This window comes from Petromyzon marinus, chromosome 3 (genome assembly GCF_048934315.1).
Source record: "Petromyzon marinus isolate PM22_M1 ecotype Great Lakes invasive population chromosome 3, UKy_Petmar_22M1.pri1.0, whole genome shotgun sequence".
In the NCBI taxonomy this organism is placed as follows: domain Eukaryota; kingdom Metazoa; phylum Chordata; class Hyperoartia; order Petromyzontiformes; family Petromyzontidae; genus Petromyzon; species Petromyzon marinus.
The window spans coordinates 25,539,170-25,558,963 of NC_133669.1; the positions used below are offsets into that span (position 1 = coordinate 25,539,170).

General features: G+C 46.1%; 1 protein-coding gene and 1 long non-coding RNA gene across 8 annotated transcripts in view; one reads left to right on the top strand and one right to left on the bottom strand.

Annotated features, from left to right (window-relative positions):
• LOC116957907 (netrin-1-like) overlaps positions 1–19,794 on the bottom strand; it is a 111,563-nt gene that overhangs the window by 36,958 nt on the left and 54,811 nt on the right. For all 7 annotated transcript variants that reach the window (XM_032980393.2, XM_032980415.2, XM_032980400.2 and 4 more), the window contains one exon: positions 10,881–11,069. In XM_032980393.2, coding sequence (XP_032836284.2) covers positions 10,881–11,069 — 189 coding nt within the window. The remainder of the gene's footprint in view (positions 1–10,880; positions 11,070–19,794) is intronic.
• LOC116957960 (uncharacterized) lies at positions 7,864–13,019 on the top strand. Its single transcript, XR_004405270.2, has 3 exons — positions 7,864–7,952; positions 11,229–11,329; positions 11,701–13,019. It is a non-coding gene; the product is annotated as an uncharacterized LOC116957960 (long non-coding RNA).

Genomic DNA, 19,794 nt, shown 5'->3' on the forward strand with positions numbered 1-19,794 from the left:
TGAAAAAAATTAAGTTTCCATTCGTTTCCCACGCTATGCAATCAGCCGGCCTCTCCTAAGCATTTGGCACAAGCTACTTGACCGTCAAGAAGAACAGAAATGGCTGCAGCTTTGTCCATTCTTTGCCAGCTCCCAAACTGTGGGTCACAAAAGCAGTCCTGGGGTTAAGTATAGCCTTGCAATGATCAGATGTCACATCTCAGGAAAGGAACATCAGGAGGTCAGAGGTTAGAAGAGCGGCAGCAGCACATGGCTATGAGGTCATCGAGCAGGTGTCCGGATCGGTGTTGGATTCTCGACCCAAAAACAATGTTTCCTGGAAACGGAGTAAGAAATAAATTAACAAAGAAAAGATGTTGGCAGCACAAAGATACGATCATGCCTCATGTCAGATACGAGACTGGGAAGAGGATTAAGCTGAAATGCGTGAGAGTTGCGGAATGTATTTTTAAACGGCCCCTCGAAAAGAAGTGTCTGCGTGCGTTTAGTGGCAAGCGATGCCGCTGAGAACATCTCGGAGATGTCCATGCGCGCCACGCGAGGGGGGAAGCACTGCGGGTTCTTGAGAGACGAGAGCAACGCACATCGCCCGCCGCCCGTGCCCATGCCGTGATGCTCTCTCTCTCTCGTGGGGAGGCCTGCACCGGACTCGGCGCTCGGGGTGCGAGGAACACGGAGGCCCCCTGCGGCTTGAAGCATCGCTCCACTCTCCGAGGCATTTCTGTTTAAACCACTGTGGCTCTTGTCAATTATTATCGTTCACATGTTTTTTTTTGTGATGTATTCATATGTCTGCTTCTCGACAACGCTGCTTTATATTCGGCTATTGTTAGCTGTATTTGTGAAGTAAAAATGAGTAAAGTGCTAGAACGTTCTCTCTAGCGGAACGTCCTTTCTGATTGGCCACCAGTTCTCTCTCATTTACCACCCTGTACCAAATCTATGAAATCATCCACGTATTCCTGCTCCTCCTGCCTACTCTCCTATGAGAATGACACATCACAATGCCTACCACAAGCTGAGACTGGTCCAGAGTGTGGCTTGATTTTAACCGTGCTGCTGAAAAAAATGCACTCCCAGAAGGCCGTTTGGCTGATGAGATGTATAAAAAATATTTCAAACTGTATGGAGAGACAAATATGGGGAGACGTATTGTCTGCGTATTTATTATAATTACCATTTTTCATGCATTTTACCATTCTGAATGGTATATGGGAAACTCTCATACAATGTACTCTTGAATGCAAAAAATACAATGACTTAAGGAGAAACTACGAATCAAAACGCCCATGATCACTGTTTGTTGCTGGCCGCTTGGTGCTTCTAGGCGACGGCACTCCTCCTGCCACGTGGGGCCCCGCCACGCCTCGCATGATGCAAGCGCTCACTCCTTTGGTTTTACACGCAACGCTTTCATATATATATATTTTTAACCCGAGATATCTGCTTCGTACACATATTCTCGATAATTAAAATCCCCCTTTTTGATATCCACCACCTCCGTGTAACCCTTCTACGGCGTCATTGATTTCTATCCGGCGAGCCTAATGTTTCCGAAAGGGAGACTTCTCGCACCACGCGCCGCATTAGATTTGGATTTGCGCCGACCTTGCGCTCTTTGGCAACGACTTGTGCCCAGGAGAGCGGCTACAAGCGGCTCGCAGCACCGGGCCACACACAAAGGAGAACGCTACTCTGCCCGAGTAACCCCGAGCGAACATCTTCCTGGCTTGTCGCTTCCCCCGTAAACTCCGGAGCACGGTGAAATCATCGCGTTCGGACATCATCCACACGGCCGATACGGTCATCTCTGCGACTGCAGAAGGGAGGACGCCCGCCCGCCTGCACACCAAGGCGATAGAACGGCGGTGGCTATCGAATGGCTAAAGAACCCAGACGTCAATTTAGAACTTTTGCTGCCGTTCCAAAAATCAGTCGCCTCTCCCGGCAACACGCCGTGCAAAAGAAGGAGAAGACGAAGGCTAAACTGCTCCTCCTGACGCACTCATCTGGCTCAACCATCTCGATATAAAATCACAGACGTCGCTCTACATCAACATCACCCGTATGATTAAGACTAAGCCCTAGCAAGGCCTCGGGGCAGCTCGCGCAGCACGAGGTGCCAGCTGGCAGGGTGGGCTCTCCTTTACTTATGAAACAAAACGGTGGGGGAGGGGGGGGGGGAATAAAAAAAAATAGAAAGATTAAAAGTGTTTTTTTTTTTACTGTAAGAAAAGCTCTTGGGTAGACTTTTCTCTGGCTGGCTGATGTTGGAAGAGACTGGGATTGCACTGGCAAGTCCTTGCCAGGTTCAGTCGGGCGCTGAGCAACCACTGGCTTGCTCTCTGTTTGTGCGCGGCCCGAAGGAAATTAAATTTGAGGTCCCTTCCACACGTGGCTGCGTGCGCGCACTGTGCGTACGTGGACGTGTGTCTACGTGCGCTGTGTGTGTACGTGGACGTGTCTACGTGCGCTGTGTGTGTACGTGGACGTGCGTCTACGTGCGCTGTGTGTGTACGTGGACGTGCGTCTACGTGCGCTGTGTGTGTACGTGGACGTGCGTCTACGTGCGCTGTGTATGTACGTGGACGTGTGTCTACGTGCGCTGTGTGTGTACGTGGACGTGTGTCTACGTGCGCTGTGTGTGTACGTGGACGTGTGTCTACGTGCGCTGTGTGTGTACGTGGACGTGTGTCTACGTGCGCTGTGTGTGTACGTGGACGTGTGTCTACGTGCGCTGTGTGTGTACGCGGACGTGTCTGTGCGGAGGGAAAGTGTTTATCTGTTCGAGAGCACCCATACGCGTCCCCTTGTGAATGCGCCCAGCGGCATATGGTCCGTGTTTCCAATGTTACATTCAGGAGTAATAATGATCCTAGTTTATCACCGAGGAAGCTTCTCGTATTTCTCTCCATCTTTACGCAAACCATGCTCACCGATGCAGTCGACAATGTTAATGCAGGGATGGACCTGTACACCATTGCTGTTGTCAACTCAAAATTGTTAATGTGTCAACTTTTTTTTTAAGTTGTTCAGGCTTTATCGGGGCACCACAGTGTAAATGTATCTATTTTATTACAAAATTAGTCAATCTTTTTGCCCAACACCATTGTTCTTGCCCTGACTTCTATTCGCTTCCTTGTTCTTACTCTTCATGTTGTTGCTTTTTGTCATTGTGGCGACCGTAGTCACTGTTGCAAATTGGACTGTCCTAGCCTCTTCGTTCTCACCTGAAACATCCAAATAGTACTACATAAGCTTCTGCGATATTTATTCATGATGTAGTGTTCGGGCTCCGAAATAGGGCCCTACGTCGTCGGGTAATTTGCTTTGCCAAAAATGTGGCAAGTTGGAGCAGAGCGATCGAAACGCCGAGCCTTCATTCATTAATGAGCAGGTGCGCCGTGAGAAAGGAAACGTTTTCAAAGCGCAATGCGCGAAGTAGCTCGGCCTCTTAGATCCGGAGGAAGAGGGGGTTGGGGGGAGGGGGGAGCTTTCTGCAGTAGCAGCGAACGAATATCCAGCGTGAGACGGGCGATGTGTGCGCGGTAAATGTTTGTTTTGTTTTTTTTTAACACGCGAACGCAAACATTGTAAGTCACGGCCTGCGTTACGACACGCCGTAGCCATCGGCGGATGGCCACAGTTTTGACACGAAATGCCGTTGGGGCCGCAAGGAGCCGTTGGGCGTTGCGTGAACGCGGCGCCTCGGGTGCTGGTGCGTCTCGGCCTCCGGGATTGAGCTGCGCGGGTGGTGTCAAGCGGAGCGGCGGCCGGACGACCAAGGGTGAAACGTCTGGTTTACAGAATGCACCGGGGCGAGGAATTCCGTCACAGAACCCCCTCCACACTCTCTCTTTCTCTCTCGCACCAGGTGAGAGGAGGATGAACCAGGCCGTCCTGGGTGTCTGATCCGTGCCAGAGAGGGCATGGTGGCATGAATGGGTTGATTCTCTTTTCTGTGCGGGCCCCATTTGTGTGTCCACAGTCAAATGCCCCCCCCCCCACCCACCCTCGAACAAAGCATGGGCAAAGAGCATATCACTTCCGCATGTTTAGATAACAACATCAATAAGTGGACAATATGCCTTCTTCCAATATCTATGTGGATGGAAATAAAATTATTTTTCAAGTGGAGGGACAGATACATTAATGAGGTTCATTTTCTGATTGTTTACTTTGTTACTTATGTTACCCACAACGACACATCATTATTTCACATTAAAGTTGTTGAGCAATAATTTTGCCACATAGGCAGACAAAGCATGGAGGCTCATGCCTGGTTTGACGGCTCGCGTAGAGATTGGGGAAAATCTCAAATGTTCTGGGTGGCGCGTTAGGAAATGGCAGTGTGGCGAGTGTGTTGATAAATTCATCTGTGCAGACCTTTCAGTTGTACCTCGTCATATGGATATTCTCCATACATCCTATCTTTTTCCCCAAAGCAAACACTTCTTACAAAAACTGCCCAGATATCCCAACGCAGGGCCCTGTTCACGAGTCTTAAGGCCGAGTGAGGAGTTTCTCAACAGATGTATTCTAACCTTGCACATGATGGCGGCATTATGTTCAGGAGGGAAATGTCACGGTCGATGCCTGCTGGCCATGAGAGGGCTTCAGGAGACAGAGTTCGTTTTAGTTTTGCACAGCCCACAGTGGCTTCACTCTATGGTCCATAGCTTGGGTTTCATGGCTACGATCGCACTACAACGATGGCTTGTGTCCTTAATTTTACACCCATGAAGAAGCTCTGCACAATGGCCTTGTTATCTTCTGATATTGTTGATGGTTACACCTGGTTACACCAGTGAAAAATTTACATGGCTTCTAAAGTTGACTTAAAGCTTTCGTGACTGCAGGAATTCATATTCTTTGGGTCTTTCTTTTGCCTCAGCAGCTCTCTCGCTATATTTGTTTCACCTGATGACGATTGCTTGTGTCGCGATCGAAACGTGATAATTTTATTATTTTTCTATCTACGTGGCTTTACCGAAAGACCCAAAGAGTATGGCTTCTAAAGCTGAATAAGTTCTATTTAGCAGCTTTATTATTAATGTCCCACGTACTTATACAATAAAAGTGCATTACTAATCCATAAAATACAGAATAAGTGCCTCGTTATAACAGGGACAGTCACGACTGTGACGCAGGGGAGGTAAATCCCCCAAAGAAGTCATTTATTTCCTGCTCTTTCAAAAAATCCAATGCGTTCTCAAAACGAGAAACAATGAAAAAAAACCGTTTCCGTTCACTCGAGGCCAAACATCACTTTGCCGTGCGTCGACTCATTTTTTTATCCTTTCCGTACACCCCCCCCCCTCCTTCCCCCCTCAACATTGCACGCGTGGGATTGCTGCTCTTGGAAATTGTAAAAAAAAAACGTTCACTTTTAATTTAGGCCGTAATCCTTCAAATGGGCCTGTTTATATTGCTTTCCATCTGAATGGCCCAAGCGTTGCCATTGTTGGCCACACAAATCGAGCGCGGACAAAAGCTTTTCTCTTGCCACTCCTTTGTTTTCCGAAGAGCGTTCCGCCCTCACGCACAACGGTGAGCCGCCCCCTCTCGCCGCTAATCGAGATGAATTTGTTAGCAGCAGGCACTCGATCACCCCCCACGGACACCTCTTAAAGTGAGCAGAGGTCAAACGTGAGCCTCGTTTGGACACCAGTGACATGGATTTATCATCGATCTTCCTCTGAAACCCCAGGAAGTAACAGATTCCTAAGACAATTAAACAATAAAGAGCCTTCATATGGAGGGAGAGACATGAGAAGGAGGCGTATGTTCGGCTCTTTAACTCTGATGTGCATCATTCGCCGTACTTTTGATAATGGTTTTACCCAAAACTTGCATTCTTTTCCTAAGACAGAAGTGACAAGAGTTATTGTGCGGTTGATGTTGGCTTGCGCTGTACGCGCAGGCGTCCATGTGCGCGAGTGGAAGCTCCTCCACCCGCTCTATGTACGCAGAGCCAAATTCGGTTTCTTGAGCACGAGACTCGAAGTGATCTCCATCGGGCATCGAGGCGGTGCTCATTTCTCGCTTAAAGCCTTGAACCAGTAACAATAATTCCACATACCCATGGTGGGGGAGAGTGGTGGTCCATCGGACCACCACTGCTGCTCTTCCCCACCGAGTGATACTCATCTCACCGACCTTAGAGGGAGGGATTATGGTCCGAGTAAAACCACTCAACCAGGATTTGAACTCAGAACCTTCCAATCGCGAGCCACTCTCTCTCTCTCGAGCGTTGGTGCCACGTGGCCGATGAAGTTTAGTCTGTGATCGGAACATGGTTCTCCGCTTCAGAGGCAGCCACGGTGGCTGCCCCTCCACGCAGACTCTTGTTTGCTCCCACAGCAACTCTCGTTCAGTTCCCACGGCGACTCTCGTTTGGCTGCTACGGCAACTCTCGTTGGCCTTCCACGGCGACTCTCGTTCGGCTGCCATGGCGACTCTCGTTCCGTTCCCATGGCGACTCGTTTGGCTGCCTCGGCAACTCTCGTTCGGTTCCCACGGCGACTCGTTCGGCTGCCACGGCGACTCTCGTTGGGCTCCCACGGCAACTCTCGTTCAGTTCCCACGGCGACTCGTTTGGCTGCCACGGCGACTCTCGTTGGGCTCCCACGGCAACGCTCGTTCCGTTCCCACGGCAACTCTCGTTCAGTTTCCATGGCGACTCGTTTGGCTGCCACGACGACTCTCGTTCGGCTCCTACAGCGTCTCTCGTTCGGCTGCCACGGCGACTCTCATTCCGTTCCCACGGTGACTCTCGCTCGGCTGCCACGGCGACTCTCATTCCGTTCCCACGGTGACTCTCGTTCAGTTCCCACGGCGACTCTCGCTCGGCTGCCACGGCGACTCTCGCTCGGCTCCCTCCCATTGGCTTTGGTGGCCTTGGTTCCGAGTAGCTCACCGTGACCACAATGCGCTTGGCGCTCGGCCGTGCCCCACGCTGCAAGTGCCGCTAATTAGTCCCCTGCACGTCGCTTGGCTCACCGTCTTGGATTTGGTCGCGCTGCCCTGAAGATGTGTACCAATGCTAATGTTTCCCCGAATACAAGTTGAGCAACATTTAATTATTCACATTATGTCTTGGAACCAACGATGGTATCGTGTTGCAGGAAATCTCAATTTAAATTAATAAAATCAATCAAGTTGACAATACCCCCTCCTTCCCAAATGTGTCTCTCCATATGTAAGTACTGTAACGTAATAATTGTGTTCCTTGTATTTTCTGTAAGCAGGAAAACAACGCTGTGGCATATTCTCCGTAGGAATGCCAATGGCGACGTTGTGCTGTGATTTATGTCCATTTATGTCGGACTAGGTACCAATAAGCAATACGTTTCATGCGGTACAATAATCCTGGCAAGCCACAGCAAACGTTAACCACACATTAAGTCAAGTTGGCCCATTCAAGTGACATTGGCTTTCACAACTAGACCATCGCCAGAACCTCCACGAGTGTTGAAACGTGAACCGGCAATCTCCTCCCCACAGCTCGTGGCTCAACGCGCACGCACGGAGGCCGTCCACGGAAAAAAATGAGATGGAGAGGAAAATAAATTAAAGCTATTCGAAACAAACTACACGAGTGTAAATGATATGTAGAAAAATATATAGAGTGGTAGATGTTTGTGCTTGAGCTGTCACAAGCTACGTTATAACCTAAACATGGGGAGCAAGGGAGCGGCCCATGTTATCCTGACGCTTTGCTGAAGAGTGAAAACTCCCATTCATTAATTAAAAAAAGAAACACATTAATTTATAGTCAGCCTCACAGACGGCTGAATAGGAGGCATTGTATTGCAAGTTGCTATTACTCCTTTGAGCTTAGGAGACGCACGCTCAACACGGAGTCTCTGCGCAGAGTGGACTCTCTTTTCCGACGAGGAGTGCTTCAGTCTTGGCAGCGACTTGCCGGAGGGAGTTTGAAGGAATCTGAGGTGAGAGCGCGTCCAGGCGGGATGTGGGAGTGGGCTCTGAGGTGGTCGTGCTCGTGGCACGAGTGGTGAGCGAAGGCTGCTCTCATCAGCAGAGGAGTGATGGCGATATAAATTATATCGTGCATTAAACTAATGTTGTTGTAACAAGACTGATGGGGAGGGGGAGCGTTATATTTCCAAATGAACAAATTAATTACAAAAAAATAACATAATTATGGAAGAGCAGTGGCGCAGTGGTTAGCACACTGCGCTCTGAGTTTCGACACCTGAGTTTGATTCCCAGCTACAGGTGACATCCAGGATGAATGATATGTATGTATGTTGAACTTCTTTCGTACCATACATAGCCAACCGTGCAAATTGGATGTGCCGGGGAAGGACAAAAAGCAGTTCTGAACCAGCCCCCGTGCCACCCTTCACCAATCTTGACTGACTGACGTAGTGACGACATCGCGTTGTTCTGCATACGAAACGCGTGGTTATCGTAATGGGTTCCAATGTTAGGCGTCCATCAGTGGCGTTACGAGCGGCGTGCACGTCGCTCTGCGAAGCCGCCGTTGTGTGCGAGCCACCACGCCGGGACCACCGCCTGGCAATCTACGAGGCGCGCACTGCCAACCGAGCCTCTCGGCGCAACTTCAGATGGAAGCCCGGCGCGTCGCTCGCACCGCAGAACCCAACAACGTGCCGGAGTGTGCTCACGCCGTTCCACCAATCTAGCCATCCGCAAGCTAAACAAACACACACACACACCACGGTTCTCTTTGTATTCGTTAGCAATGGGGGGGCAGGCGGGAGACCAAAAATTTGCTGACAAAAATGTCCATGATCGCAGCTGACAATGCGAGTGCCCTGGATCTACCATGACAGGGCCGATAACTTGAGCCCAGGAGCGTCACAAAAAAATATACATTGCACCTCTTGGCTCGTTATAATCTACATTGTACCTCTTGACTCACTAGAATCTACATTGTACCTCTTGACTCACTAGAATCTACATTGTATCTCTTGACTCACTAGAATCTACATTGTATCTCTTGACTCACTAGAATCTACATTGTACCTCTTGACTCACTAGAATCTACTCTACATTGTACCTCTTGACTCACTAGAATCTACATTGTACCTCTTGACACACTAGAATCTACATTGTACCTCTTGACTCACTAGAATCTACATTGTATCTCTTGACTCACTAGAATCTACATTGTACCTCTTGACTCACTAGAATCTACATTGTACCTCTTGACACACTAGAATCTACGTTGTACCTCTTGACTCACTAGAATCTACGTTGTACCTCTTGACTCACTAGAATCTACATTGTACCTCTTGACTCACTAGAATATAAATTGTACCTCTTGACTCGTTAGAATCTACATTGTACCTCTTGACTCACTAGAATCTACATTGTACCTCTTGACTCACTAGAATCTACATTGTACCTCTTGACTCACTAGAATCTACATTGTACCTCTTGACTCACTAGAATCTACATTGTACCTCTTGACTCTCTAGAATCTACATTGTATCTCTTGACTCACTAGAATCTACATTGTACCTCTTGACTCACTAGAATCTACATTGTACCTCTTGACTCACTAGAATCTACATTGTATCTCTTGACTCACTAGAATCTACATTGTACCTCTTGACTCACTAGAATCTACATTGTACCTCTTGACTCACTAGAATCTACATTGTACCTCTTGACTCGTTAGAATCTACATTGTACCTCTTGACTCGGTAGAATCTACATTGTACCTCTTGACTCACTAGAATCTACATTGTACCTCTTGACTCACTAGAATCTACATTGTACCTCGACTCACTAGAATCTACATTGTACCTCTTGACTCACTAGAATCTACATTGCACCTCTTCACTCGTTAGAATCTACATTGTACCTCTTGATTCACTAGAATCTACATTGTACCTCTTGACTCACTAGAATCTACATTGTACCTCTTGACTCACTAGAATCTACATTGTACCTCTTGACTCACTAGAATCTACATTGTACCTCTTGACTCACTAGAATCTACATTGTACCTTTTGACTCACTAGAATCTACATTGTACCTCTTGACTCACTAGAATCTACATTGTACCTCTTGACTCACGAGAATCTACATTGTACCTCTTGACTCACTAGAATCTACATTGTACCTCTTGACTCGTTAGAATCTACATTGTACCTCTTGACTCACTAGAATCTACATTGTACCTCTTGACTCACTAGAATCTACATTGTACCTCTTGACTCACTAGAATCTACATTGTACCTCTTGACTCACTAGAATCTACATTGTACCTCTTGACTCACGAGAATCTACATTGCACCTCTTGACTTGTTACCTTTCGTCCGCGTTGGGTGAGTAAAGGCATTCTGGCCTCCGCAGGGACTCTCTCTTAGACATAGGTCCACGTGCGACGCAACCACTCCACAGGACACCAAAGTAACTCGCCATTAACCAGGAGGCGATAATCACGAGCATCAACTGCAGGCGACGATGGAGGGATTCGGCGCTGGGTGCGGCGCTACATATGTAGTAGCTCCATGTGTAGTAGCTACATATGTAGTAGCTCCATGTGTAGTAGCTACTTGTGTAGTAGCTACGGACCCCGCACTATCAAGGGCCCCGCGCTAAATGCTTTCAAGCTATCAAATTCCGGTTCAGTGATTTTGCTCTTGCTCTATTACTATAGTACTATACTGCCTTCAACTTTTATGAACGACTGGGTGTTTAAGGTTAGCGATTTGTCGTATTATATGGCTGTATAGCGAATGAAAAAATACAATTACTTTACTGTGCGAGTTAAAAATGTATGTATTTTAATATTTAAGTGTATTTTTTTTATTTAGGGCCCCTTCATAACATACGCCAAAGGCCCCGCGCTAGCTTAATCCGACACCGTTTAAACTCACGCTTGCAGGCCTTGCGGTCGCTGATGTGCTTGCCGAGGTCGCGGTAGAAGCCCTCCTTGCAGTAGTGGCAGTGCCGCCCGGCCGTGTTGTGCCGGCAGTTGAGGCAGATGCCGCCGCTCTTGCGGCCCGACAGCTTGTACAGCTCCATGTTGAAGCGGCACTTGCGTGCGTGCAGATTGCAGTTGCACGCTGCGGTGACACGATGGGGGTGGAGGGGTGGGGGGAGACATGATCAGCACTGTTGCCGCTGCTGCGCGATGGGCAAGCACGAACATCGTGGGTATCAGAATCAGAATATTTATTTATACCGGAGGATTCCGATGAGTTGTAAAACTCTTTTTTTCACAGGTGTAAAAGCGGCACTCGCTGGGGCTCCCACGGCGTGAGACGCGCTTCGGCCGCTGGGTCACAAACGTGGCCTGGGCACAGACGGCTGCAGTGTGGAATGGGTAATTATAGAAACGCAAAACATTCCCCAATAACGGCCTTAAAAAGGTACACAACAAATAGCAGGCGACGTTTTGGGTAATGACCCTTCACCATAATATTATCAACTATTTTTTTATAAAGTGGTTTCCTCTCAAGGCTGCGGTGTTATTTGACGAATGTGGTGGGGGGGGGGTTTTGTTACTTGTGCACCACTGCCAATGTGGCATCACCAAAAAAAATGTTGATAAATTATGGTATTATTTTTGCAACGTGGACCGTGGACAAGCGCAACTATTGTGAGGTGAGACAATCTACAACCGGTAGATGACAAAAAGGCAGGGACCATTCCGTTTCTCCGACTCCTAAACGTGTTGTGCGTGGCTCTCGACAGGGTCGAGGCCAAGTGGGAAGGGCTGTGATGATTCCCAACGAGCAGGGGAAGGGAGGAGCGGATGGGGAGGACGAGGAGGTCGACGCCACGGCAACGAGGCCAGGGGAGGAGCCGAGCGGCGCGACCACGACGGAAGGTCTTGCATCGACTCGTGTGCACGATGTCTGGAATCTCTAGGCCTAGGATCTGTAACTCATTAAGCACACAGACGTGCATTTGTTGATGTGACACTGACGGCGAGCTGATTTTTTTTTTGACGCAAGTAAAATCTTCACCGGTCCCGGACACCCCCATCATTCCACAACCCGTACTGACCAGCGAGGGGAAGTATGGTCAAACAGCTGCTATGACCGACATGGCATGGGGAGGAATCTTTCATCTTGCATGCATTGACAAAGGGCTGTAAATTACTTCCATCATCATTATATATACTGCTTCTGTATAATACAAAAGGATGTGAGAGTGCCCATATACATATAAAACTGGGGTTTTTTGTACAATATTATGACTTTTAGTAACATACTCTTAGTTAAACACGTGATGCACGGTCCCAAAGATATTTTAATGTTGTTGCTTCTGACCACTTTTACCGTTGTTGTTGTTTTTGTTGTTGTTATAAACGACGTTCAACATCGCCGGCAATCCGCTGCCTTTGTGGCGAGCGTTGCTTCGCAGCGCGTGTGCGAGGACTTTCAAGGAGCTCGTTAAGCCTCCCCGAGGCCCTTAATACGCAATGTTCATTTTAAATTGGGGCTCATTCTGAAGATACGAAGCAGACCTCGGGCTTTAGTCATCCCGTTAATTACCCTTACGATTGATTAATGTAAATCACGCGACGGCTGAGCTTGCGTTTTCTGATGTCTGGGAGCTTCGTTACCCCGGGGCCTTCAGACACCGTCACGTGTCCACAAAACGAATTTTCCTTCGGAAATTTTCACCATCTGTGTCCTTACGCTTCCGACTGCTGTGCCATTTTACAGTTTTGTGTGTGTTTTAAGATTAGTTCCTTTATTGTTTAACGCAAAGTTTAAATTGTCAAACAATTCATAATCCAGACCCATTCGCGCTTCGCGAATGCTCTGTGGCGTTATTATGTTTTATTTTTTTTAGTTTGTAAAGCAATCTCCGGGGTTTTACCTCGAGTGTTTATGAGACGAAATTATTATACGCGCATTTGTTGAGAACATAACGAACAAAAATAAGCAGACAATACGCCGCATTGTATCTCTCCTTCACAAACGAGATGTCCATCTCCACGGAGTTAAGCAGACGAAATATTTTACTCGACAAGCCAAGAGCTTAAAGATCCACAGATGTCGTTCGCTGTGCAGCACCACTTGAGATTCCATCTCGCGAGGCGGTGGCCTGTACGATTATAGTATGTTTGTGCCGGATGTACCGATATTTAAAGTATTTAGCACCGTATGTAATTAACCATGTTAATCGGGCTGGCCGACTGCGCGTCTCAACGGCTAGCGACAGCAGTAGGTTCATTTAAATTCCAGTTTCATCATTGACCGAGCAGATTCATAATGAAAAAAATAGGTTCTCAAGCTTTTGTCAACATTCTGGCACGTCGGAACAAGAATAAAATATTCGATTAAAATCTCCTGGAACAACCTAGAGACATTTTTAATTGAGGGTAAGAATCAAGTGGAATTAATTTTCACGATAATTTTCCAATAATTTCACAAAATGATGAAAACACAAATTGTGGACGTGGATCATCTATTTTTCTGACATAATCAGCATCCACACAGGTGATTCGAAAGCGTTCTTTACCGACCAGCCATTTTAGCTTCGTTAAGGGCCACAAATCCTGAAATAATGAAACGAACAAAACCGGCTTGAGAAATAACACGACCGCAGCTGAGGTCACGATTTACAAACCCAGAACGTAAATCATGAAAAATCGTGCAAATTATAAGTGCCGAAATGACTTGGAAATTATTTGTCAAATGCTCAGTTTATATGCAACGCCTGTGGTGATATGGAGACAAAGAGGATCCAGAACTGAAAAGTAAACCTTATCAATGTTTTGTTGACAAAGAGAACGGAACCAAAGACAAAGTGTGCATAGATGTATGACAAAAATTATGTTTGTAGCTCTAGTCAACACTATGTTTATATCATTTTGAAGTGAGCTGCAGCTTCTATGTAAAATGTAGAACCTGTCAGGCGTGGCAAACGTTGAAACCAATCACCGTAGTCCTACTCACTGTGGATGTGTTTTTAAATTATTGATAGCACCTACGCTGCATATACAAACACGACTTCAAAGCAGCTCTATTTATTTTGTAAGATGGCCATGAATAAATGAATGCAATTTGCTATTTCTTACTTCTCTACGCCTGCAGCAAGGACACTGCTTTTCTTTGATCTCACAAGGCTCTCAACTCTGCCAAGATATTTCACAGCCAATGGAATAACCGTGCCGGGCCCGACCTTAAACAACGCTGCGCTGCTGTGTTTAGTTGCGCACGGCCGACTCACTCTCAGGGTGATGCACTGAAATGGGAACAGAGTTGGTAAACGCTGGCACTCTATGCCGGCACTTCTCACAACACAACACGTTTTGTATTGTGTTGTGAAAAGTTACATTTCAACCACTCGTAATACGTATTCATATTTAACGACACGACCATTTATTTAATGTGCATACACTGCATGTATATTAGTTCCCACCGTACTTTGTAAGTAATGATTGAAAGACCACGACCGCTTGTTGACTGACAAACTCCATCGAGAAGATCTGCCACTGCACGATAAGCCCAGAAACCCGCCTTCGACTCCCGGCCACGGCGAGCACCGCTGGTGAACCCCCCACTGCACCAAACTGCACTGATCAGTGTGGTCAAGTATGGTCACAACCATCTCTCACTGTTCGACGCAGCCTGGGCAGGCCTTTTATCCAACAGTTGATTGACAAAAAGACTCAACAGTGATTAAAATATTTGAAGCTTTCGTGACTGCAGGAATCTATACTCTTTGATTATTTCGGTAAAGTCACGTAGATAGAAAATTAATAGATCACGACGTTTCGATCGCAACACAAGCAATCGTCATCAGGTGCTACGTCAGCAGTTCTCCTGCTGTGTTTGTTCCAGAACTGCTGTGTTTGTTTCAGAGCTGCTGTGTTTGTTTCAGAACTGCTGTGTTTGTTTCAGAACTGCTGTGTTTGTTTCAGAGCTGCTGTGTCTGTTTCAGAACTGCTGTGTTTTTTTCAGAACTGCTATGTTTGTTTCAGAACTGCTGTGTTTGTTTCAGAACTGCTGTGTTTGTTTCAGAACTGCTGTGTTTGTTTCAGAGCTGCTGTGTTTGTTTCAGAACTGCTGTGTTTGTTTCAGAGCTGCTGTGTTTATTTCAGAACTGCTGTGTTTGTTCCAGAGCTGCTGTGTTTGTTTCAGAACTGCTGTGTCTGTTTCAGAACTGCTGTGTTTGTTCCAGAACTGCTGTGTTTGTTCCAGAACTGCTGTGTTTGTTTCAGAACTGCTGTGTGTTTGTTTCAGAACTGCTGTGTCTGTTTCAGAACTGCTGTGTTTGTTTGAGAGCTGCTGTGTTTGTTTCAGAACTGCTGTGTCTGTTTCAGAACTGCTGTTTGTTCCAGAACTGCTGTGTTTGTTTCAGAACTGCTGTGTTTGTTCCAGAACTGCTGTGTTTGTTCCAGAGCTGCTGTGTTTGTTTCAGAACTGCTGTGTTTGTTTCAGAACTGCTGTGTGTTTGTTTCAGAACTGCTGTGTCTGTTTCAGAACTGCTGTGTTTGTTTCAGAACTGCTGTGTCTGTTTCAGAACTGCTGTGTTTGTTCCAGAACTGCTGTGTTTGTTCCAGAACTGCTGTATTTGTTTCAGAGCTGCTGTGTCTGTTTCAGAGCTGCTGTGTTTGTTTCAGAACTGCTGTGTCTGTTTCAGAACTGCTATGTTTGTTTCAGAACTGCTGTGTTTGTTTCAGAGCTGCTGTGTGTTTGTTCCAGAACTGCTGTGTTTGTTTCAGAACTGCTGTGTTTGTGTCAGAGCTGCTGTGTGTTTGTTTCAGAGCTGCTGTGTGTTTGTTTCAGAACTGCTGTGTGTTTGTTTCAGAGCTGCTGCTTGTTCCAGAACTGCTGTGTTTGTTTCAGAACATCTACGTGTTTGTTTCAGAACTGATGTGTTTGTTTCAGAACTGCTGTGTGTTTGTTTCAGAACTGCTGTGTTTGTTCCAGAACTGCTGTGTTTGTTTCAGAACTGCTGTGTTTGTTTCAGATCTGCTGTGTTTGTTCCAGAACTTCTGTGTTTGTTTCAGAACTGCTATGTTTGTTTCAGAACTGCTGTTTGTTTCAGAACTGCTGTGTTTGTTTCAGAACTGCTGTGTTTGTTTCAGAACTGCTGTGTTTGTTTCAGAACTGCTGTGTTTGTTTCAGAACTGCTCTGTTTGTTTCAGAGCTGCTGTGTGGTTGTTTCAGAACTGCTGTGTTTGTTCCAGAACTGCTGTGTTTGTTTCAGAACTGCTATGTTTGTTTCAGAACTGCTGTGTTTGTTTCAGAGCTGCTGTGTCTGTTTCAGAACTGCTGTGTGTGTTTCAGAACTGCTGTGTTTGTTCCAGAACTGCTGTGTTTGTTTCAGAACTGCTATGTTTGTTTCAGAACTGCTGTGTTTGTTTCAGAACTGCTGTGTCTGTTTCAGAACTGCTGTGTTTGTTTCAGAACTGCTGTGTTTGTTCCAGAACTGCTGTGTCTGTTTCAGAACTGCTGTGTCTGTTTCAGAACTGCTGTGTTTGTTCCAGAACTGCTGTGTTTGTTTCAGAACTGCTGTGTTTGTTTCAGAACTGCTGTGTCTGTTTCAGAACTGCTGTGTTTGTTTCAGAACTGCTGTGTTTGTTTCAGAACTGCTGTGTTTGTTCCAGAACTGCTGTGTCTGTTTCAGAACTGCTGTGTTTGTTTCAGAACTGCTGTGTTTGTTTCAGAGCTGCTGTGTTTGTTTCAGAACTGCTGTGTTTGTTCCAGAACTGCTGTGTTTGTTTCAGAGCTGCTGTGTCTGTTCCAGAACTGCTGTGTTTGTTTCAGAGCTGCTCTGTTTGTTCCAGAACTGCTGTGTTTGTTTCAGAGCTGCTGTGTGTTTGTTTCATAAGTGCTGTGTTTGTTTCAGAACTGCTGTGTTTGTTTCAGAACTGCTGTGTTTGTTTCAGAACTGCTGTGTCTGTTTCAGAACTGCTGTGTTTGTTTCAGAATTGCTGTGTTTGTTTCTGAATTGCTGTGTTTGTTCTAGAACTGCTGTGTTTGTTTCAGAACTGCTGTGTGTTTGTTTCAGAACTGCTGTGTGTTTGTTTCAGAGCTGCTGTGTTTGTTTCAGAACTGCTGTGTCTGTTTCGGAGCTGCTGTGTCTGTTTCGGAGCTGCTGTGTTTGTTCCAGAACTGCTGTGTTTGTTTCAGAACTGCTGTGTTTGTTTCAGAACTGCTACGTCAGCAGTTCTCCTGCTGTGTTTGTTTCACCTGATGACGGTTGCTTGTGTTGCGATCGAAACGTCGTGATCTATACATTTTATATCTACGTGACTTTGCTGAAAGAACCACAGAGTATAGTAATTGAAAGCTGTCCCTTGAGTTTGATTCCTGTCCATAGCTAACATAAGAGGGGACGGGGGGGGGGGGGGGATATCCTTGATATCTACATTGGCTCCCCTCTTCACCGGCCCACATACACACGAGCATGGTGAAGTATGGTCAAAAAGCTAACACATGTTATTTGGGGCTGGGCATCAAAATGGCCTTGCCATTTCATGATCCACACACGGGCACGAGTGTGAGTGGGTGTGGACAAACACGCCGAGTGGTTTTTATCTGCTCAGTTCACATATTATACCGCATTCTTAAATTCCCTATTTGTATCGAAAGGGTTCGTAAGTTTACCATTTCAAACATACCACCTCTCACACACATATACCATTAATATCACTACTCGCCGAGTCAATTATCATGGAATAATTACTGAATACTCTGTTCATATATATGCACAATTAGCCTGTGGCATGCACTGCCGTAACTCAATAACGTCAGCCCTAATTAAACGTCATAGTTGCCGTATTATGTTAAAAGCAACGAGTTCAAGGAAGAACCAGCATGGCAATGGAATGACATTTATTATGCAGGCAGCCCTAATTAAGCATGCAGCCCTAATTAAGCATACAGATTAGTTAATCATTTAGGAACACAGTGGCTTGTGCTCCGTATATATATCACTTACGCTCTGTTTGCGTTCGTTAAATATAATTAAATATTCTTGGTCTATTTGCTGTGAATAAGGGCCCTTGTCTGAAACGTTGCCTGTGATATATTTATCATAAAGGGAATGTCCTTGCCTATAAGATCGGCAGTTGGTTGATTCAAGAAAACCTGCTGATAAGAAACTGTGTGTCGAAACCAGTCAGGAGTTTAATTATCTTCAATCAATTCTGCTGCAGTAGTGTACTCCTCGAAGGCCGTGTGGCTGATGGCTTGTGTAGGAAATAATGATACCTTTTACGTTACGGACACGTGAAAGAGACATATTTTATTATAATATATTTTGTTAATCGTATTTTTTTACTTAATTTGACTAAATTCCAGTACTGAGAATAAAAAATATGGGTGTGGCTGACATTCAACTAACGGCCTCAGAGCAGAGTGTGTGGGAGTGTGCGCCCCCCCCCCCCCCTCCATTGTGATGGACACAAAAGCATCAGCAGAATCCCTGCCAGAAACCCCTTCCACGGCCATTTTGTGGGATTTCCGAATGGATTCTCCATCCCATGGGATGATGCAAAGACCACCACTGGAATGCATTCGGGGGGGGAAGGGGGGTGAATTTTATTTTAAATGTCACGTGTGACCCTGGCTCAAGGCTCTCTGCCTCACCAGGCGCACACTCGCCACGCCCAGCACACACTGGGGCCTGTCAGAGCACGGACTCCAACCTTGTGAGGCTCGCACTACATTGCGCATCAAAGAGTCAACAGTATTGCACCGTTTTGCCAGTATCAGTGGCAAAAAGGTCCGATGGACATAACTGCTCAACCCGAGCTATTCACACGTTGATATTTGCATTGGCTTTTGTCGTTCTCTGCTCTGACACTGGTGAGACAAGACCACGGAGTAGGCTGTCTCTGTTGTAGGCCAATCGCTTTCAAAGACAATGCATATATTATCAGAGCACGTTTGTTTGAATGTTTTTAGCGACAAATATGTGTGGTAAGTGTAGACTTGATGCCTTGTAAATAGGAATCTGTTTGGTGTTAGGAACATCTTCGGTGTTAGGAACATCTTAACGCCGTTTTTTTTATTGCCATCAAGAATGTATTGTTCATGCAAATGATATTCAAATGTATTATATTGCACCGTGAGGCTGGTGAACGAAACAAGACAGATCAGACAATTCAAAACATTTACGACGCACACTGCAAGTGGCACTTTATACACAAAACAATAGAGCACGCGTATTCAGTGGAATCGAGGAAGCTAATTGGATCCCAAGTGGGGTGAACCGTGACAGCTGTTCTCTACAGACTTTCGTCTGTTTGTTGGGAAGGTTTTTTTTTTTACGGATGTGGTAGAGAATGGGATCAAGGCATAATTTCCGACACAATGCCTTAGCAAATGCAAATGTGTGTACTGTATTACCTGCTATGATTCCTGGTTCAGATATGTGGTCGTGAACAAAACAATATAGAACACAAGCTAAAATGTGAGCAATGAAGCATGGAGAGATGCAGGAGTGGAATTAAATTGAAACACAAGAAGAGAAACACATGGATTAGAGAACACACGCAGGTTAATGGCATTCATCCAGCAGTGGATTGATCATGGCTGATCATGATGATGCAAATTCCCTGCAACGCCGGCCATTGCAGAGGCTATCGGAGCAATTGAAATGAAATTGGACGATTATGCATTTTATCTGCAACATACATCTCAAACGGTGGCCAAATGCTTGCGCTGTTTACTTTTTGTTATGATTGTGACTATAAATAATGTATTTGCGGTAGACTTGCTATTTATAACTGGAATTCCACAGGGAATAAACACAAACCAGCTAATGTGTGTTGACATATGTGGGGCCGATTAAAAACGGCCCTTTTGAAATGGT